The following is a 20,372-nucleotide window of genomic DNA, read 5'->3' on the forward strand; positions in this document are numbered from 1 at the left end:
GAGGTTCGGGGTGGGATGTGGGATAATAGGGTGTAGGGATTAGGGACGACAGGGTGGAGTGGGACTAGGGCTTCGTTAATGAGTTGCAAGTCCTGGACTAATCGGCAGGCCCCTGAGGGCTTGCGGACAGGCAAGGTAGGAGTGTTGCAGGGGGAGCTGATGGGGATGAGGAGTCCCTGCTGTTTTAGGCGGTCTATGATAGGCTTAAGGCCCCTCCGATGGGTTAAGGAAATAGGAAACTGTGCCCAGGAGGGGAACTGTGATCTGTCCCTTAACTGTATCTTTACGGGAGAATGGGGAAACACGACGACCGGTTTAGAGGTGTCCCACACTCTTGGATCCACTGAGGGGAGGCATTTTGGGGACGGGAGGGATGGGGTGGAGAGTAGGGGTAGGACGAGACATTCCGAGGTTGAGGGGGGAGGGCGAAAGCGGATGGTAGCCTGTAGTTTGTGGAGGATGTCCCTACCCAGTAGGGGCACCGGACAGGAGGGGATGACTAAGAAGGAGTGTGAGAAGGGAAACCCACCCAGGCTGCAGGTGAGGGGAGGGGTCACCCTAGGTGAGGAGGAGGTCCCATCGATTCCCATAACGGTGACCGGTGACGATCGGGTTGGTCCCGAGTAGGAAGGCAAAACTGAATAGGTAGCCCCTGTGTCCAGCAGAAAGGAGATGGACTTACCCGCTACCTGGAGTATGATGACCCTGGGCTCGGCCTGGGTGAGAGGGGTGTCCGAGTCTGGGCTCCGTCAATCCTCCTCCAATCCAAGTAGTTGGAGAGCAGGACTTACCGTCTCGGTGCTTCCGCCGCGTGGAGGCGCTGAGGATCCCCCGAGGCTTGGGCAGTCCGATTTCCAGTGTCCCATCAGTCGGCACTGGGGACAGGGTCGGGTGGGCTCCTTTGGATTGGGACATTGACGGGCCCAGTGTCCCTCGGCTCCGCATTTGAAACAGGCCCCCGGAGCCCGCCGGCCGCAGGGCTGCCACCAGAGCTTGGGTTTGTAGCTGAACCTTTTGCTGGAGTCTGGCCTGTCGTTTCAGCTCAGCTGCCTCCTCCCGGGAGTTAAAAACTTTGAAGGCCATTTTCACTAGGTCAGAGATCGGGGTCTGTGGTCCCTCCTCCGCTTTTTTTAGTTTTTTTTTTTTTTTTCGAATGTCCGGCGCCAACTGGGAGATAAAGTGGGTAGTCAGGACACTCGTCCCGGCCAGTGAGGCCGGATCGAGGAGAGTTTATTGAGTTAGAGCCTCCGTTAACCGGTTGCGGAACATGACCGGGTTTTCGTCAGGGGCCTGCATGATTTCTCTGATTTTATCATAATTGACTGCCTTTTCAGAGGCTGCGCGCATGCCGGCAACGAGGCGTTGAACCTTGCGGTCGCGGCGCCGGCGGCCATCTTGCCGGTTCTGAGAGTCCCATCCGGGTTCTATGGCTGGGACCGCCCGAGCGCCGACACGCACAGGGGCGTCAGTGAGATGGACCTGACCAGCATGTTCTCGGGCCGCAGCCTGAAGGCGTTCCCTCTCCTCAGTAGTGAGAGTGGTGGTCTGGACGCCGTGGAGGTCGTGCCAGGTTAGGTCACAGACCTGGGCCAGGTATTGAAACTCTTTGATGAAGTTACCTGGGTTGGCGGGAAAGGAACCCAGGCGCTTCTCTACTTGGGAAAGGTCTTGGAGGGAGAAGGGCGCGTGGACCCGAACAACCCCCTCTGCCCCCGCGACCTCTCGCAGCGGGCAGACCAGGTCTGCAGAGAGGTCGTGGGGACTGGGTGCGGGCAGAGATAGGAGGGGCTGAGAGGGGGGGGCCTCCCTGGGGGCAGGTTCTACCGCCATTTGCGGCTGAGGAGCTTCAGGAGCGGTGGGGGTAGGTAGGGCCGGGGTTGGAGTCGGTCAGAGGGTTGTTGAGGAGCGAGAGGTACGGGAGGCTGGGGGATGGGAGCGCGGTATGGCGTTGGCGGGAGCAAAGGAGGGGCCCTCACAGGAGGGCCAGACAAGTTTTCGGGAGGTTCGGAAAGGGGGGAGAGTATAGAGGGTTCTGGATCTTTTTTTTTTTTTAATTTTTTTAATATTTTATTTATTTCTAGGAGAGAGAGAGAGAGAGACAGCGTGAGCAGGGGAGGGTCAAAGAGAGAGGGAGTCACAGACTCTGAAACAGGCTCCAGGCTCTGAGCTGGCAGTCCGCACAGAGCCCGACGCGGGGCTCGAACCCACGAACCGCGAGATCATGACCTAAGCGAAAGTCGGGCGCTTAACCGACTAAGCCACCCAGACTAAGCCACCCAGGAGCCCCTAGAGGGTTCTGGATCTTTAGGGAGTGTAGGTGAGAGGGTCGGAGGGGGAGTGCGGGCAAGAAGAACCTGAGACGTAGAGCAGCGGGAGCAGAGTGAAGGACGAGAGCGCAGGGTCCAAAAGGCTTGGACGTAAGGAAACTCAGACCATTTGCCATGGCGTCTACAGAGGTTATCAAGGCCCATGAGAGTTTGGTAGTCAAATGTGCCTTCGGGAGGCCATTGTGACTGGTTGCCCAATCGAAACTGAGGCCAGGCAACAGTACAGGAATGTATAAGGCGCCGCCTGTGCGCGTCCTGGTCCAACTCTGAGGTTTTGAGATTGGCCAGAAGGCAACCCAAGGGCGTTTTTGGATCAGTTTTGGACGCGGAGGTTCCCATAGCCGCCTCGCCCGCCAGTTCAGATCACGGAGGAAAGCGTCCCCTCGTCCGTGTGCTGGACTGCGGATGGAGGAAGAGAGGGGTAGCTGCAGCAGAATGGGGATGTCTCCCGATTCTTTGGAGCTCTGGAGGCTACCTGGTAGCTGGAGGGGGGCTCGCCCTGACGCCGCCGCGATTAGGACAGGGTACCCTGGAGAGGGCTGGGGACACTCACCGCAGTCTTGAGAACGGCGCTCGGAGGGGCAGTTCGTGGTCCAGATATGGAGAGGAGAGAGCTTCCTCACCGAAGTGGGAGCTCAGTCTCCTCCCGGGTTTCGGTACCAAATGGAAGATTTTTTAAGTGAGTAAAAAAGACTCCAAGGCAAGATATTCCGCAGGAGGAGTTTTATTGCATGCACCCTTGGGCGAGGTTCCGCGACTCGGGGAAGTTGCGCCGGGGTTGGGTGGTGAGGGGTTTTATAATCTGTTGGTGGGGGTGGGAAAGTCCAGATAACAGGGGCGGTCTCTTGACTGGAAAGTCCCGGGCGGGAGGTTTCGGTTTCTTGCCTAAGTTTCTGTTTCCCGCCAAAGTCGTAATGGTCACCGATGTATTGGCGGGAAGGGCAGCCATCTTAAGAAATGGCGGGAAGGTCAGCCATCTCAAGAAGTCTGCCATTCTGTGGCATCTCTGCCCCATCTCTCAGCCGGCCCAAAAGACATCACGTGGTATGGCAGGAGAGCTCCCCCTCTGGCCTCCTGGCTTTATTTTAGTGAGATATCCCTTTATTAGTTTTCACAACCCTGAAGATGACCTAAAAGATGCCAAATTGCATAGGTTGTCCAAAGGGGTTTAGTAAAGCCACAAATGTTTGAAAAGATTGTTCTGGAGGCTATTTCCTTTGAACATAGATTAGATTCTTATCCTGATACAAAAGCAAGGAAGGTGAATTCATTGAAGATGTCAGGGAAAAACTCAAACACTTTTTAGGGTTTTATTGCGTTTTTGAAAATACTTATTTATTTTGAAAGAGAGAGGAAGAGAGAGTGCACATGTGAGCAAGTGGTGGAGGGACAGAGAAAGAGGAAGAGAGAGAATCCCAAGCAGGCTCTGTGCTGTCAGTGCAGAGCCCGATGCGGGGCTTGAACTCATGAATTGAGAGATCATGATCTGAGCTGAGATCAAGAGTCAGATGCTTAACTGGCTGAGTCACCCAGGTGCCCCTTTATTGCCTTTTAAAAAAAATGTTTATTTACTTTTGAGGGAGAAAGAAGACAAAGAGGGAGGGGCGGGGGGGTACATAGGATCTGAAGCAGGCGCTGTGCTGTCAGCATATAGCTGGGTGTGGGGCTCAAACTTACTAATCATGAGATCATGATTTGAGCTGAAGTCAGACGCTTAACCAATTGAGCCAGCCAGGTGCCCCCTTTATTCCTTTTTAAGTGCATTTTTTATTATAGTAAGTGCATTTTTAATTATAGTAAACTAAACATAACAAAATTTACTACGCTAACTTTATTTTCTATTTTGACATTAAAACATTTATTTATTATTTATTATTTTATTTATTGAGAGAGAGAGACAGGACGAACGGGATAGGGGCAGAGAGAGGAGGAGACACAGAATCTGAAGCAGGCTCCAGGCTCTGAGCTGTCAGCACAGAGCCTGACAAAGGGCCCAAGCCCATGAACTGCGAGATCATGACCTGAACCGAAGTCAGTCGCTCAACTGACTGAGCCACCCAAGCACCTCTATTTTAACTATTTTTAAACATACAATTCTGGTGCATTCAGTACATCCACAATGTTGTGTAAGCATCAGCATCATCTATATTCAGAACATTTTTCATCTTGCAAAACTAAAAGTGTACCCATTAAACACTAATTCCCCCTCTGGGGACCACCATTCTATGTTCTGTCTCCATGATTTTGACTCTTAAGTACCTCATGTTAGTGGAATCAAATAGTATTTGCCCTTTTGTGAATGACTGATTTTACTGAGCATCATGTCCTCAAGGTTTATCCATGTTGTAGCATGTGTCAGAATTTCCTTCCCTTTGAAGGCTGAATAATATTCCACTTTATGTATCTACCATGTTATCTTTTCCTTACCCTTTGACAATTGGACGGCCATCTGAGGATTCTCAGATTCCCCTAGAAGCAAACAGTATGAGCAGAAAAATAGCTACCCCAAGGCTATCAGACCAAGTAGATAAACTGAAGAATACTTTCCATGCAAAATTCTGAATCAAAATCTCACTTTGCCTTTTTGGTTTTGCTCTTCAAATCTTCTTTGGCTTATTCAAATCAGGCTGCTCTTCATTCTCTGCTAATTTACTATAATGTAAAGATGGGAAGAATTGCTTTTATGTTAACCTTTTTTTAGGTTTATTGTTTTTTCTAGTTATGATATTATAGCTGGTTACAAATGCCTCATTCAATATCCAATCTTTAGAAAAAACTGATCACTATACACTTTTCCATTTTGCTTTGCAAGCTGGTCACTTTCCAATATTCCCCATTCCCTAGCCCAAACAGGTAGAACACCTTTTCAGAGACAAAAACTTTTTTGAAAGTCAATATAGTCATAGACCTAAGGAATTCCAGTCTAATTCATGTTATGATGTGGTTTGCAGAAAAGAAAAATGTGTTTGGGGATACGGGACCCAACCTTGAGACCCAAAGTTGGCACGAGAGAATGCAAGGGAAGTTATTTTTAGGTTTCCATGCCAGAAGGAAAGTTTAATTGGCAACAGTCTGCCAATCCATATGACCTGCCTCTCCTATATCCCTCTTCTTTTTTTTTTTTTAATTTTAAAAATCTTTATTTAGTTTTGAGAGAGAGAGAGAGAGATAAAGTATGAGCAGGGGAGGGGCAGAGAGAGAGGGAGACACAGAATCTGAAGCAGGCTCCAGGCTCCGAGCTGTCAGCACAGAGCCTGACTCGGGGCTCAAACTCACAGACCACGAGATCATGACCTGAGCCGAAGTCAGATGCTTAACTGACTAAGCCGCCCAGGCGCACCATATCCCTCTTCTTTCTTTAGCTCAGAAGAAGGAACTCCATATTTTCCAAAGAATCCGAATGTGGAGGATTTTTTTAAAAAAGATTTTATTTTTTAAGTAATTCCTACACCCAACATGGGGCTTGAAATCATAGCCTCAAGATCAAGAGTCACATGCTCTATTCACTGAGGCAGCTAGGTGCCCTCAAATGTGTAGGATTTAAGATGGTCACATTCTTTGCCAATCCTTACATCAAGAGGCAGGGTATGTTTCCCTTTCCTTGAGTCTGGGTGCTCTTTGCTATTGCTTTGGCCAGTAGAATACAGCAAAAATGATTCTGTGCTCAGTAACATAAGGTTATAAACCAATAAGCATTTGGTTTTGGGACTTCATTCAAATCTATTCATCTGGACAGTTTGCAGGATGGGCTCTCATGTTGAGAATCCCATCGAGATTGCTCATCTGGAAAATCAAGTTACTTATCAAACAGCAGTATACGTATTAAAACTTGCCTTAAGACCCTTGCTTTGCTGTGTTCACTAATGCTAAGATTTATGTCAAGACATTTGCCCAAACAATTCTTGTTTTTTTAAAATAATTCAGAGGCACCTGGGTGGCTCAGTCAGTTAAGCATTCGACTTCGGCTCAGGTCATGATCTCAAGGTTCATGAGTTGGAGCCCCATGTTGGGCTCTGCACTGACAGTGCGGAGCCTGCTTGGGATTCTCTCTCCCTCTCCCTCTGCCCCTCTCGTTTTCACAGGCTCACATGCTCGCTCGCTCGCTCTCTCTCAAAATAAATAAACTTTAAAAAATAAAACAATTCAAGTTTATAATTTATTTAGTCCCTAAAAATCAAGGAAATGATATTTAACATGTCTTTAAAATTAAGAGGGTGTTTTTCATTAAAGCTATATTACTAAGGAAGAAATTCTATAGCTTTTTAAACTCAATCATTGATAGCCAATAAACTAAAGGAAACAAAAATGTCCTTCTAAAATTTAATCTTTCCCCCCGCTTTGTAACATCTTTCTTGCCTGTTAGGTCTCATGGACTTGCAGTCAATTCTTGTCTTGAAAGACCTTATTGAACTACTCAAGCCCAGACCCCAGCCCTATACATTTCCTTTCCATGCCTGCCCATTCTGAGACACCAATGAGACTGTCAAGGTAGCATTCTCCATTACTGCAGCAAGTCTAACAAAGTTAGTTTTCTTTGGTCACAAGTTTTCTGGTTGTCTTTTCTTTCTTATTAAGTTTATGTATTTATTTGGGGCAGGGAGCAGAGAGAGAGAGAGGAAGAGATTGAGGCTTGAATTCATGAACTATGAGATCGTGGCCTGAGCCAAAGGATATTTAGCCTATTGAGCCACCCACATGCCTACTCTGGTTGTCTTTTTAGAAACTGAAAATCTACAAGTAAGTATGGCTTTGTGAAACCTCATTGTTAGGTTTATGGGCAGTGTGTGTGTGTGTGTGTGTGTGTGTATGTATGTATGTAGGGGTACTGGAAAGTGATGTAAAGCATGTTGCATCTGTGGGTGGGGGTAAGAAAGTTGGAAAGTCATTCATTTTTTGTCATCTTCTACCAGAATGTAAGCTAATGGACACAGAATTTTATCTTCTCTGCCTTGTCTCCAGTGTTATTTTGTTATTATTGTTATTATTATTATTACTATCATTTTGAGGTGAGGGTAGAAGGAAAGGGAGAGAAACTCTTAAGCAGGTTCCCGGAGCCCATCACGAAGCCCCATCCCACCACCCTGGGATTATGACCTAGATCGAGTCAGGTGCTCAGCTTACTGAGCCACCCAGGCACCCCTATCTCCAGTGTTTTGAGCAGTTTCTGACACACACGTAATTGTTAAGTGTAAGAATGACTAGGGGCGCCTGCATGGCTCAGTTGGCTAAGCACCTGACTCTTGGCTTTGACTTATGTCATGATCTCATGGTTCGTGGGTTGGAGCCCTGTGTTGGGCTCTGCGCTGACTGAGGAGCCTGCTTGAGAGTCTCTCTTTCCTTCCCTGCCCCTACCCCCTATCCTCTTTCTCTCAAAATAAATAAACTTAAAAAAAAACAAACAAGAATGAAAGAAAGAACAACGGTGTGATTGAAAACCTGAAAGGCAAAGGAAAGGCGGGGGAGAGAGGGGACGGCCAGTGACAGGAAAGCAAAGGGGAGAGAAAGAGTTACTAAGAAGGAGAAAAGAACAGTCAACAAGGCAGGGCGTGGGCCTGCGCCTCCCTGCCTGCAGGGGGCGCTGTGGGGCCGCCTGTGCTGCCCGGGGCGCGCCGTGCGGACAGGGGGCGGGGCTCCGGAGGGCGGAGCCGCTGGCACGCAAGGCCAGGTGGGAGTGAAGAGGCTGGAAGCGTGGACCACGAGGGGATTTCTGAGGGAGCGGTGGAAGTACTTCTGGAGCAGGCCAGGTAAGCGGCCCACCATGGGCCGGCAGGCCTTGCGCCGCCTCCCTGCAGCCTTCGTGCCCCAGCCGTCTCCTGGATGCGGAGCTCCGGAAGATCGGGGCAGGCTGGTGCCTTAGAACCTGTGTTCCGGCTCCTTGGTGGCCTCAGTTTCCCCAGTTGCGAAGTGGGCAGGTGGGCCGGACGCATTGCCTTACGACGAACCGGGAAGCATCAGCAGCGTCTGCCTCCTCCCTGCCCATCCTCTGGCCTTCCCGCCTCGGCGTGTCTTCATCATAGCAGGTCGGGCTCTCTGGATCTGCCCTTCCTGGCCTCCTTTTACCTCCCGGAGAAAGCTCTTGGCCATGTACAGTGTCTCCAGTTCCTTCTTCCCTGCACGCTTTACCCTTGCAGCGGATTTGGTGACCGCACCAGGCTTCTAGGGGCAGACCCACGTGTGAATCTGGGTGGACCATTGACGAGCTGTGTGACCCTGGGCGAGTCACCTTACCACTCTGTGCCCCCATTTGCTCATCCCCCAAATGGGGCAATAATAGAACCCACCCTAAATGAGTTAATGTAGATAAAGGTTTAGGGCAGATGTATTTTCCCGTTGCAACATTTCCAAAGCGCCTCCGCTTCTCAGCCTGTTACCACGCAGTGGTAACTATGCATCGGTGATAACCTATTTGACTGTTTAATGTTTGATTAATAAATAATTCCCAGGAGGGCAAGACAGCGCTCTTATCTGCTCACCCCGGTTGGAGGAGCCGGAAGCCAGGGCTGGCTAGGCTGGGAGTACAGGGGTGATCCAGACGGGTGTGCCCTCCGCCTGAAAGAGGCATTTGAACAAGGATGGCTGGGTCGGCTCTTACTTGGGAGTTCAGTGTCTGGGAAAAATCAGTTAAGGTCAGTATTACTCTTGAAGGAAGGGTGCCTGGCTGGCTCAGTGGGAGGAACATGTGACACTCGATCTTGCGGATCCTGAGTTTGAGACTCCCGTTGGGTGTAGAGATTAAATATATAAACTTAAAAAAATAAGAACTCTTGAAGGAATTGAATCGTAAAAGCTACAAACTGAAATTTACGGGTTGGGGTTTTGGTTCTTTGTTTTGGTCATCTGTGTATTCCGGCTTTGCCCCAGTGCCAGGAGCAGTGAGAGCCATGAGGCTGCATCCTGTTTTGCAAGGCAAATGCCTCCTGTCGTGGCTCTGCCCCAACGGAGGGTGAGAGCAGACAGGAGGCGAGCGGCAATTCAATGTTGGCTTTCTTTCTTTTTTATTTTTTTAATGTTTTATTTATTTCTGAGAGAAAGAGAGGCAGCATGAGCAGGGGAGGGTCAGAGAGAGAGGGAGACACAGAACCCAAAGCAGGCTCCAGGCTCTGAGCTGTCAGCACAGAGCCCGACGCGGGGCTCAAACCCACAAACTGTGAGATCATGACCTGAGCTGAAGTCGGACGCTTAACCGACTGAGCCCCTCAGGTGCCTCCAATGTTGGCTTTCTAGTTCTGTGCTTAGTTAAGTGTTGAGAATGCACTGGAACCCTGCTCCTGTGTTTGGGTGGGTGACCACTGGCTTCTAGGGTAAGGTTTTATTTTGCCAGTTCCCATGACACGCAGACTTACGGGGTGACCCTGCTCCCCAGCTTGGGGTGGGAGAATTTAGGTCTTCCTTACACGTTTGTAAATTGACAACTAAAGTATTTTTTTTATTATACTTCTAAAGAGTTGCAGATCATTACCATCCTATCCTGTGATTTTCCTATGCATGTTTTAATCCTGTTTTGAGTAAAATCTAGGAGTTGGAGATTTCACTCAGGTTATGGAAGTTGAATGGCAGAGCACTTACCTGGTCACAAGGATCCTCACTGCCCAACCCAGAAGGCTGACTTCACTTTTTATTTTATTTTATTTTATTTTATTTTATTTTATTTTATTTTATTTTATTTATTATTAATAATAATAAAGAATTTATTTTTAAGTAAATAAAATTTCTAGACCCAACATGGGGCTTGAACTTAGATCAAGATTGTGTGCTCTCCCAACTGAACCAGCCAGGTGCCCCCGACTTTACTTTTTTTCAAAAATTTTTTTGAATGTTTATTCATTAAAGAAAATTTTTTTCCAATGTCTATTTTAGAGAGACAGGGCATGAGCAGGGAAGGGGCAGAGAGAGAAGGAGATGCAGAATCCAAAGCAGGCTTCAGGCTCCGCTCTCAGCACAGAGCCTGATGCGGGGCTCAAACCCACAAACCGTGAGATCATGACCTGAGCTGAAGTTGGATGCTTAACCAACTGAACCACCAAGGCGCCCCTGCCCCTGTTTATTCATTTTTGAGAGAGACAGAGCATGAGCTGGGGAGGGGCAGAGAGAGAGGGAGACACAGAATCTGAAGCAGGCTCCAGGCTCTGAGCTGTCAGTGCAGAGCCTGTTGCAGGGCTTGAACTCACGAATGGTGAGATCACCACCTGAGCTGAAGTCGGACACTTAACCCATGAGCCACTCAGGCACCCCCCCCAACTTTTTTTTAAAAATAGATTCTTGAGTCATATAAGTGACATTCATTTTAAATTTAATGATTTTTAGTCGAATTACGTAATACCATTACCATGGCATTATTATATTAGAGCATTTCTGTGACCCCAGAAAGATGGCCCATGTCCATTTTCCGTCGCTTCCCTTGCCACCCCAGGCAACCAGTTCTCTTTCTGTTTCTATGAATTTACATTATCTGGATATTTCATATAAATGGAGTCAGTCATTGTTGGTTTGGCAGCTGGTTGGGAGCCTCTGGGTGTAACGGAAGCAGCAGAGGTCAGGAGGAAGCTGCCACTTGCTGGGGGGCGGGTATAACACATAGCTTGTCTTGGGTGGCCCTCCACACCGGTAGATCTCCACACCCGCCCACTAGGTCTTCCACATTTACATCAAGATCTTAACCTGCGTTCAGTAATGTGTACCAGCCAGATGGTCTCCGTACCACGTGGCTATCTCCAGGCCCTGTCCTTAGGTCAGTCTCTGGGAGTGTGACAGGCAAGCAGGAGGCACGGTCCACAGGTAGGGGAGGGAGATTGCTGGGATCTGCTCACAGGTCAGCCGGTGGTCGTTTCCTCTGAATGATCCCCCACCCCCACCACCATTAAGGCGTTAGCCTTTTGTGACTGGCTTTCACTTTAGCATACCGGGTTTTTTGGTTTTTTTTTTAATGTTTATTCTTGAGGGAGAGAGAGACTGAGTATGAGTGGGGGAGGGGCAGAGAGAGGGAGACAGACTCTGAAGCAGGCTCCCGGCTCTGAGCTGTCAGCACAGGGCCTGATGTGGGCCCAAACTCACGAACCAGATATCATGACCTGAGCCAAAGTTGGACACTTAACCAACTGAGCGACCCAGGCGCCCCTAACATACTGCTTTTGAGATTCATCCATTTTGTAGTGTATATCAGTACCTAATTCCTTTTTACCACTGAATAGTATTTGATGGTATGAGTGTATCACTTTTTTTTACCTTTTCTTGTTCACCAGTTGATGGACGTTTGAATTGTTTTCATCTTCTGGCTGTTGTGAATAATGCTCCTGTGAACATTCAGACACAAGTTTTTGGGTGGACATAGGTTTCACTTTTCCTGGGTAGATGGGTTGAATTGTTGTTTATGTTTAACTTTTTTAAGAACCTGCCAAACTGCTTTCCAAAGTGGCCGTATCATTTTATAGTCCTACCAACAATATATGAAGGTTCCAGTTTTCTTACCAACACTTGTCTTGTGATTATCCCCATCCTGCTGAATGGGCAGTGCTATCTCACTGTGCTTTAAAAACACAAACAATATACCTGAAACTAGTGTAACATTGTGTGTCAACTATAATTTTTAAAAATGCCAGTAAATGCTTGACACATTTGCCATCTTAACCATTTTTGAGTGTACACTTCAGTGATATTATGTATATTTACCTTCTTGTGCAAGAAGGTACTTGTGCAAGAAGAACTTTTTCATCTTCTATTCTCCCTCTTCCTAACCTCCGGCAGCCACCATTCTACTTTCCTTTTCTATGTATTTGACTACTCTGGATACCCCATGTAAGTGGAATCATACAGTATTTGCTGTTTTGTGACTGGCTTATGTCATCTAGCATAATGTCCTCAAGATTCATCCCTGTTGTAGCACGTGTCAGAATCTCCTTCCTTTTTAAGACTGGATAATATTGCACTGAATGGAGATACCACATTTTGTTTATTCATTCTTCCATGATGGGCCCTTGGGTTGTTTGCACCTTGTAGCTCTTGTGTGTGAACTGTGCTGCCGTGAACACGAGTGTACAAATATCTCTTGAGACCTTGCTTTCAGTTCATTTCGGGCTATACCCAGAAGCAGAATTACTGAATGATCTGGTAATTCTGTTTTTAATTTTTTGGGGAACTGACGTTTTGTTTTTTACAGGGGCTACACCATTTTACACGCCCTCCAGCAGTGTGCAAGGGTTCCGATTCTCCATACCTTCACCAACACGTATTATTTTCTGTGTGTTTTGATAGTGGCCCTTACGGGTGTGATATTGTGGTTTTGATTTGCACTTTCCTTATGACCGATGATGTTGAGCACTTTTCATGTGCTTTGTGTCATGCGTGCATCTTTGAAGAAATGTCTACTCAGATCCTTTGTCCATTTTAAAATTGGGTTATTTTTCTTTTTATTATTGAATTGTAAGACTTCCTTGTATGTACTGAATGCAAGTTCTTTATTAGAGATAAGATTTTCTTTAAAAAATTTTTTTTTATGTTTTGTTTCTTAGAGAGAGAACAGGGGAGGGGCAGAGAGAGAGGGAGACAGAGGATCTAACGTAGGCTCTTTGCTGACAGCAGATAGCCCAGTGTGGGGCTCAAGCTCACAAATGTTGAGATCATGACCTGAGCCAAAGTCAGACAATTAACTGACTGAGCCAACCAGGCACGCTTATCAGATATGAGATTTGCAAATATGTTTTTAGTGGTGTGTTTTTAAGCACAAAATTTGACAATTTTGATAGAATCCACCTTATCAATTTTTTTAAAAGTAGACCCCATATTACTCGACAATCAAAAAGAATGAAATCCTGTCGGGGCGCCTGGGTGGCTTGGTCGGTTAAGCGTCTGACTTGCGCTTAGGTCATGATCTTGCGGTTCGTGGGTTCGGGCCCCGCGTCGGGCTCTGTGCTGACTGCCAGCTCAGAGCCTGGAGCCTGTTTCAGAGTCTGTATCTCCCTCTCTGTCTCGGACCCTCCCCTGCTCACGCTGTCTCTCTCTCTCTCTCCTAGAAATAAATAAAACATTAAAAAAAAAATTAAAAAAAAAAAAAACGAAATCCTGTCATTTGCAACTACGTGGATGAAACTAGAGGGTATTATGCTAAACGAAATTAGTCAGAGAAAGACAAATATCATATGACATCACTCATATCAGGACTTTAAGATACAAAACAGATGAACATAAGGAAAGAAAAACACTATGAAAACAGGGAGGGGGACAAAACATAAGAGACTCTTAAATGTAGAGAACAAACAGGGTTACTGGAGGGGTGTGGGGGGGATGGGCTAAATGGGTAGAGGGCATTAAGGAATCTACTCATGAAATCATTGTTGTACCATATGCTAACTTGATGTAAATAAATTATTAACCAAAAAAAAGAAAAATTTAAAAAACTGAAGTAGACTCCATACCCAATGTGAGGTTTGAACTCACAACCCTGAGATCAGGAGTCACATGCTCTACCAACTGAGCTAGCCAGGTGCCCCTAACTTTTTTATGCTTGTGTTTTTAGTGCCATATCTAAGAATCTTTCTCTAACCCAGGGTTGTGAATATTTACCCCTATGTTTTCTTCCAACAGTTTTATACTTTTGCCTCTTTTCATTTAGGTCTGTGACGCTTATGGGGTAATCAAAATTTTTAGTGTCCATCCCTATGTTGAACATTACACTCTTTTTTTTCATGATTTTTTACTATTTATTTATTTATTTTTGAGAGACCGAGTGCAAGCAGAGGAGGGGCAGAGAGAGGAGAGAGAGAGAGACAGAATCCGAAGCAGCTCCAGGCTCCCAAGCTGTCAGCACAGAGCCCGACACGGGGCTTGAACCCAGAACTGTGAGATCATGACCTGAGCCAAAGTAAGATGCTTAACCAACAGCCACCCAGGCTCCCCAACATTCCACTCTTCTAGAATGGGCAATACTTAGAGCCATGCTGGGGAATAGATGAAATAAGGCCCTGTTCCCTTTAGTGTCTCTTGTTGAAATTCTTTGTATTGTCCTGCCTTCTCCATTTACCTTAATCTCATGCTAAGGTTTTCACACTGGGGTGATGCACTGGATCAAAGGAGATTCTGGGTGGTGAGTAACTGGTCCCTCTTTTGTGCAGTATGATAGGGTGATTGAGCAAGAGAGGGGAGGAAGGTCAGAGGCCTTTCCTCAGCCTGTTAGATCAAGTGTACATGGGAAAGAGCTCATATGGAAGCAGAGGGCCTGAAATTGTCTTCAAAGTATCCATCATGCTCAAGTTCATGATCCCCCATGGAAAGTCTTCCTATCCCCAGGTCCATGTACCCAATTTGAAGACTGCTGCTTAAGAGTCATGGGAAGTGTTGGCAAGGTTGGAGAGAAATTGAAACCCTCCTGTGTTGCTGCTGAAAACTTAAAATGGTGTAGCATACGTGGCACTCTGGCTGCTCCTCAGAAGGTTAAACGTTAATTACCATACCATTCAGCATTTCCACTCCTAGGTGTATATCGGAGAGAACTGAGTACACGTTCACCCAAATGGTTATACTAATGTTCATAGCAGCATTGTTCATAATAGCCCCAAAGTGGAAACAACTCAAATGACCATCAGCTGGGGAATGAATGAACATCTGGTATATCCATACACTGGAATATTATTCACCCATAAAAAGGAACAAATACTGAAGCGTCCCACAGCATACCAAAGTATGCTCAATGAAACAAAAGAGGACATTCCATTTGTATAAAATATCTGATACACAATTCCAAAGAGACTGAAAGTGCGTTAGTGATTGCCAGAGGCTAGGAGGAGGGGAGCATAGAGAGTAACTACTATTGGAAATTGGGGGAGGGTGCTGGTGATGAAGATGTTCTGGAATTATATAAGTGGTGATGGTTGCCCAACTTTGTGAATGTTCTAAAATATACATACCATAACATTTACATTTATTTACAAAAATTTTTTAAACTTTTTAAAATTTTTTTTAATGTTTTATTTATTTCTGAGAGAGAGAGAGAGAGACAGCATGAGCAAGGGAGGTTCAAAGAGAGAGGGAATCACAGAATCCGAAGACAGACTCCAGGCTCTGAGCTGTCAGCACAGAGCCCAACGTGGGGCTCAAACCCACGAACCGCGAGATCATGACCTGAGCCGAAGTCGGATGCTTAACCGACGGAGCCACCCAGGCGCCCCTTTAATGTTTAGTTTTGAGAGAGAGAGAGAGGGCATGAGTTGGAGAAGGGCAGAAGGAGAGGGAGACACGGAATCTGAAGCAGGCTCTAGGCTCTGAGCTGTCAGCACAGATCCCAAAGCAGGGCTTGAACCCATGAACTATGAGATAGTGACCTGAGCTGAAATCAGACACTTAACTGACTGAGCCACCTAGGTGCCCCTAAAATTTACCTTTATATGGGTGAATTTTAGGAGCACGTAGGTGTCTCAGTGTGTTAAGCATCCACCTCTTGCTTTCAGCCCAATTCATGATCTGAACGATCATGCGCGATGGAGACCTGTGAGATGGAGCCCCGTGCGCCCAGCATGGACCCTGCTTATAAGATTCTCTCTCTCCCTCTGCACTTCCCTTGCTCATACGTGTGCACGCGAGCTCTTTCTCAAAAAAAAAAGGGGCGAATTTTATGGTGTGTGAATTATATCACTTAAAATAGTGGAAAAATTCCTTATTTTGGTGCTTTTTCCTCCTTATTTTAATACTTTATTGGTTCTCTCTTTTAGTCATAGACCTTTTTTTGGAGATAGACAAATGCACAAATCACTAAGGAAAAGGAAACCATCCTTGCTGGCCCCAAATCTGGCCTTGGATGACGTGTTTTGGCTTTGCCACATCTCCTTACCAAGCAGCATATGGTTCTAAAGGAAGATGAAACACCAAAGTGGAACTGAAATCAGTGAAATAAAACTCATGTTTGTTTGTTTCATCACACGTTGCCACTATGAGTTACTGTGAGTTTTAGTTCATACTTAACTGATGGAGTTCTTGAGCAAACAGCCAACAAAGAATTCTTGAGACATCTTTGGTGCAAAAAGGTGGTTTTATTAAAGCACGGGGATGGGACCCGTGGGCAGAAAGAGCTGCTCTGGGCTTGTGAGGAGTGACTGAGTGTATACTTTTGAGTTAGTGGAGCTTAGGGAGAGTATAAGTCTCTAAGAAATTTGAAAGGAAGCCTTTCGGGACCTTTAGGGTACTGTTAAGATAAGGTTAGCTACTGTTAAGGTAAGGTTACTTTTAGTCTTTAATAAAACAAAAACCTCAAGGAAGTAAGGCAGCCATGAGTTGCATGGCAGCAAGGTCACGCTCTGCCTGTTTCAGGTGTCAGTGGGCTTTGAGCTGTAAGGAGATTTAATTTGAGCTACATTTCTCTTGCCTTTGTTTCCCTCATCACTTAACCTCTTTCCCTTTTTCCCAACCCATGAGGCTCTCCGCCAGTGCTTCCTTCCTGCATCGTCTCTAGAGTTGTGTTGACTTAGACATTTTCTTTAGCAGAGAAATAGAGTTGGGAGGGTATCTCAGGGTTGTGGTTAGCTGGTCTGCATTGTTGTGTTTGCTTGACACTTAGTATGATGGGGTGCGGGTGGGGGTTAGAGGCATGCATGGCTGCTCGTAAAAGTTTCACAGTGCTGTTGATGCTGTGCAGATGGTTTTCTAATTTATTCCTAAAGAAAAGCAATTTATTCTTCTAGGACTTAAGATGTCGCTGGTGGCCAGGTATCGCAGAAGACAATATGGAACGTCTTCAGTAGCTAAAAGGTAAAGTGAAGTATTCTTTCAGTAAGTGTGTTGGTCTTTAGGCGTTCCCAGATAAAATAGCAAAATTATAGGAAAACATAATGCAGATATGACGATTTAATTTCGGTGATAGTTGTTGATTTTACTTTTGTTTTAGTTTATATGACTTGAAAAATGATGCTCTTTTCAGCCTTCTGGTAGCAAAAGTGTTTCTTTTTTCTTTTTTTTTTTTTTCAACTTTTTATTTTGGAATGTAGATGCCTTGGAAGTACAGTAAATATTTGTTTTTAAGTATTCAAACAATACCCTAATGCATGACACAAAAAAAGTACGAATTTCTATAACCCCAACTCTGAGCATTTGCCACTCAGTAGGTGTTCTTTAGGCTTTTTGTTATACTGTTAGGAAAATCTGTAAACAAGCTAATCTCTAGATTTTTAAAAAATATTTGAAGGTAATCTGCAAACTTAATTGCATACTCAACATTTTATCTCTGTAATCACCAAAACGGCATCAAATCTTTGTACACCTCCCCCCGCCCCCCACGCACTGTTGTTTTTATACATTGCCTACAGGTTTGTGGCCCTTACTCAGAGTCGTGTCACTCCCAGAGAGCTGGGGCTGGGCCCACTGGACCCCGCAGTGGCCTGCTTCTCAAACTTAGGGATGCCTCCAAATCAGCTGAAGAGCTTGTTAAAGTGCAGCTTCCCAGGCTCTGTCCCTGCTGGCTATTCAAGCCGAGGGCCCAGGGATATGCATGTTTATCCACGCAGCTCAGGTGATTCCTGCTGTTGGTGTCGGAACCACTTTAAGAATCTCTTAATAGCAAATTGTCAGTACCGGTTACCTGAGAAACTGTGCAGCCTGTGATGTCTAGTTACACCCAGCATCTGTGGCTGATTGCGTTTGGTTGGAATCAGGGCGCTAGTAGATAAAGCCAGTGCTGGTGCTGCTGTAGATCTGGGTGCGCACACCAGCCTCTTAGGCTGGTCCCCATTACAGCCCTAGTGTCCAGCTTATTGGCTGTCTGATAGAGAGTAGGCCTCCCTTGGATATCTGCTAGGTGGTGTTGAGTGAGTGAACAAAAGTATATTTGCTTTCCACTCCCAGAGCACATTTGAAGTGATAAAGAAGCAGCAGTCATAGACTATATATACCAAAGGAAAGTAGGGGGGGAAATGTAAAATGCAGACAGAAACATTGAAAATCATAGATGTTTTGGACCAGGTATTAGTTTTCCACTTCTGCCATATCAAATTATCATAGTTTCGGGTTTAAAAGAACACATTTGTTACCTTATACTTTAGGTCAGCAGTGCAATATGGATCTCACCAAGCCAAATTCAGTGTTCCTCTCTGGAGAAGTTGTAGGAGAGAACACATTTCCTTGCTTGCTCAGAATGTTGGTAGAATTCAGTTCCTTGCAGTTGTAGGATGGAGGTCTCTCATCTCATTGCTGGTGGTCAGCTGGGGGCCATTCGCAGCTTCTAGAGGCCGCTGACATTCCTGGCCTTGAGACCCTCCCCTCTGTCTTGGGAGCCATTTCCTGTCAAGCTTCAGATCTCTCCAACTCATCTCTCTGACTGCACCCCAGAAAGGTTCTCTGCTTATAAGGACTGTTGTGATTAGAATGCACCCATCCATGTACTCAGTGCAGTACCCCCACCCTGAAGTCTGTGTCCTTAATCATGTCTCTAAAGTCACTTTTGGCGCATAAGCTAACATATTCACAAGCTCTAGTAATTTTTATGAGGTTGTATCTGTAGGCCATTCTGCCTGCTACAGGCCATTAGGACCAGCGGTCTCGGTAGTCCCTGAGGGCATTACTCCATCACAGGGTGACATAGTTCCTCTGTTTCTTCCCTTCCCTTCCTCCTTTTCCCCTTCTCCTTCCCATCCTTTCTTATTAAATGTTTTTTTTGTTTTTTTTTTTTTGAGAGAAAGAGAGTGTTGGGAAGGGACAAAGAGGGGGAAGGGAAGAGAATTTCAAATAGGTTCTGCTTTGTCAGTGCAGAGCCTGATGTGGGGCTCGAACACACAAATCGTGAGATCATGACTTGAGCCAAAATTGAGAGTCAGATGCTTAACCAACTGAGCCACCCAACCCAGGTGCCCCTTTATCTTTTATTTTTTTAATGTTTATTTTTGAGACAGAGTGCGAGCAGGGGAGGGGTAGAGAGAGAGGGAAACACAAAATCCGAAGCAGATTCCAGGTTCTGAGCTGTCAGCATAGACCCCAATGCGGGGCTTGAACTCATCAACCATGAGATCGTGACCTGAGCCAAAGTTGGACACCTAACTGACTGAGCCACCCAGGCGCCCCTGAGCTTGAAATTATTTTGAAGCAAATCTCAGAGAAGATATATAGATATATACTTCAATATATATTTCTTGAAGGTAAGAGTTCTTTATTTCATAGTCACCGTTATATATAACTACTATATAAAATTATTCTATATATGAATTATTGATGTAATATAATTATTGATATCACCAGATACCTAGACATTTTATATTTTCTTTAAAAAAATTTTTTTAATGTTTTATTTAGTTTTGAGAGAGAGAGAGAGAGAGAGAGAAAGTCAGAGTATGAATTAGGAAGAGGCAGAGAGAGAGGGTGACACAATCTGAAGCAGGCTCCAGGCTCTGACCTGTCAGCAGAGCCCGATGTGGGGCTCGAACTCATAAACCGGGAGATCATGACCTGAGCCAAAGTTGGACTTTTAACTGACCGAGCCACCCAGGTGCCACAATTTTCTTGATTACCTTATACAGTTATTTATAGTTTATATGAATTGCAATCTAAATAAAACCTACATATTATATTTAGTCCCTCTTTTATTATATGTAAAATATATATATATATAACATAAAAAGTACCATTTGAACCATTTTTAAGATTATAGTTTAGTGGCACCATGTTAACATAGTTGTGCAACCACCCTCACCATCCATCTCCAGAACTTTTTCATTGTCCCAGACTGGATCTCTGTACCTGTGAAACACTTACACCCCACTTCCCCTCCCCCTAGCCTGATCAGAATGTCCTTTTGAAAAAATTTACCATCTTAACTGTTTTAAAGTGTACAAGTCAGTTGTGCTAAGTATATGTGCATTACTATGAAACAGATCTCCAGAACTTCTTCGTCCTGAAGAACTGAAGTGGTACCTTTTTTAAAAATTAATTAATTAATTAATATATGTATTTGAGAGAGAGAGAGAGAGCATGCATGCAAGCAGGGGAAGGGTAGAGAGATAGGGAGAGAGAGAATCCCAAGCAGACTCCATGCCCAACACGGAGCTTGTGGGGTGGGGGTGGGGGGGGTCAGTCCTACCA

General features: G+C 45.7%; 1 protein-coding gene and 1 non-coding gene across 8 annotated transcripts in view; one reads left to right on the forward strand and one right to left on the reverse strand.

Moving 5' to 3' along the window:
• Positions 1-7,999: 7,999 nt before the first annotated feature.
• The window catches only part of LOC120238446 (nuclear receptor coactivator 5-like), a 66,055-nt gene continuing 53,682 nt past the window's right edge, over positions 8,000-20,372 (forward strand). For 6 of the 7 annotated variants that reach the window (XM_039242221.1, XM_039242201.1, XM_039242211.1 and 3 more), the window contains exons 1-2: positions 8,000-8,071; positions 16,991-17,057. In XM_039242221.1, coding sequence (XP_039098152.1) covers positions 16,999-17,057 — 59 coding nt within the window. In that variant the 5' untranslated portion in view covers positions 8,000-8,071; positions 16,991-16,998. Of the gene's footprint in view, positions 8,072-8,125; positions 8,348-16,990; positions 17,058-20,372 lie in introns of those variants that run through there. The other variant, XM_039242179.1, reaches the window with a different exon arrangement.
• Positions 13,733-13,805, reverse strand: TRNAR-CCU. Its single transcript has one exon. It is a non-coding gene; the product is annotated as a tRNA-Arg (tRNA).

This window comes from Hyaena hyaena, unplaced genomic scaffold (assembly GCF_003009895.1).
Source record: "Hyaena hyaena isolate Hyena2069 unplaced genomic scaffold, ASM300989v1 scaffold_7, whole genome shotgun sequence".
NCBI classification, from domain to species: Eukaryota; Metazoa; Chordata; class Mammalia; order Carnivora; family Hyaenidae; genus Hyaena; species Hyaena hyaena.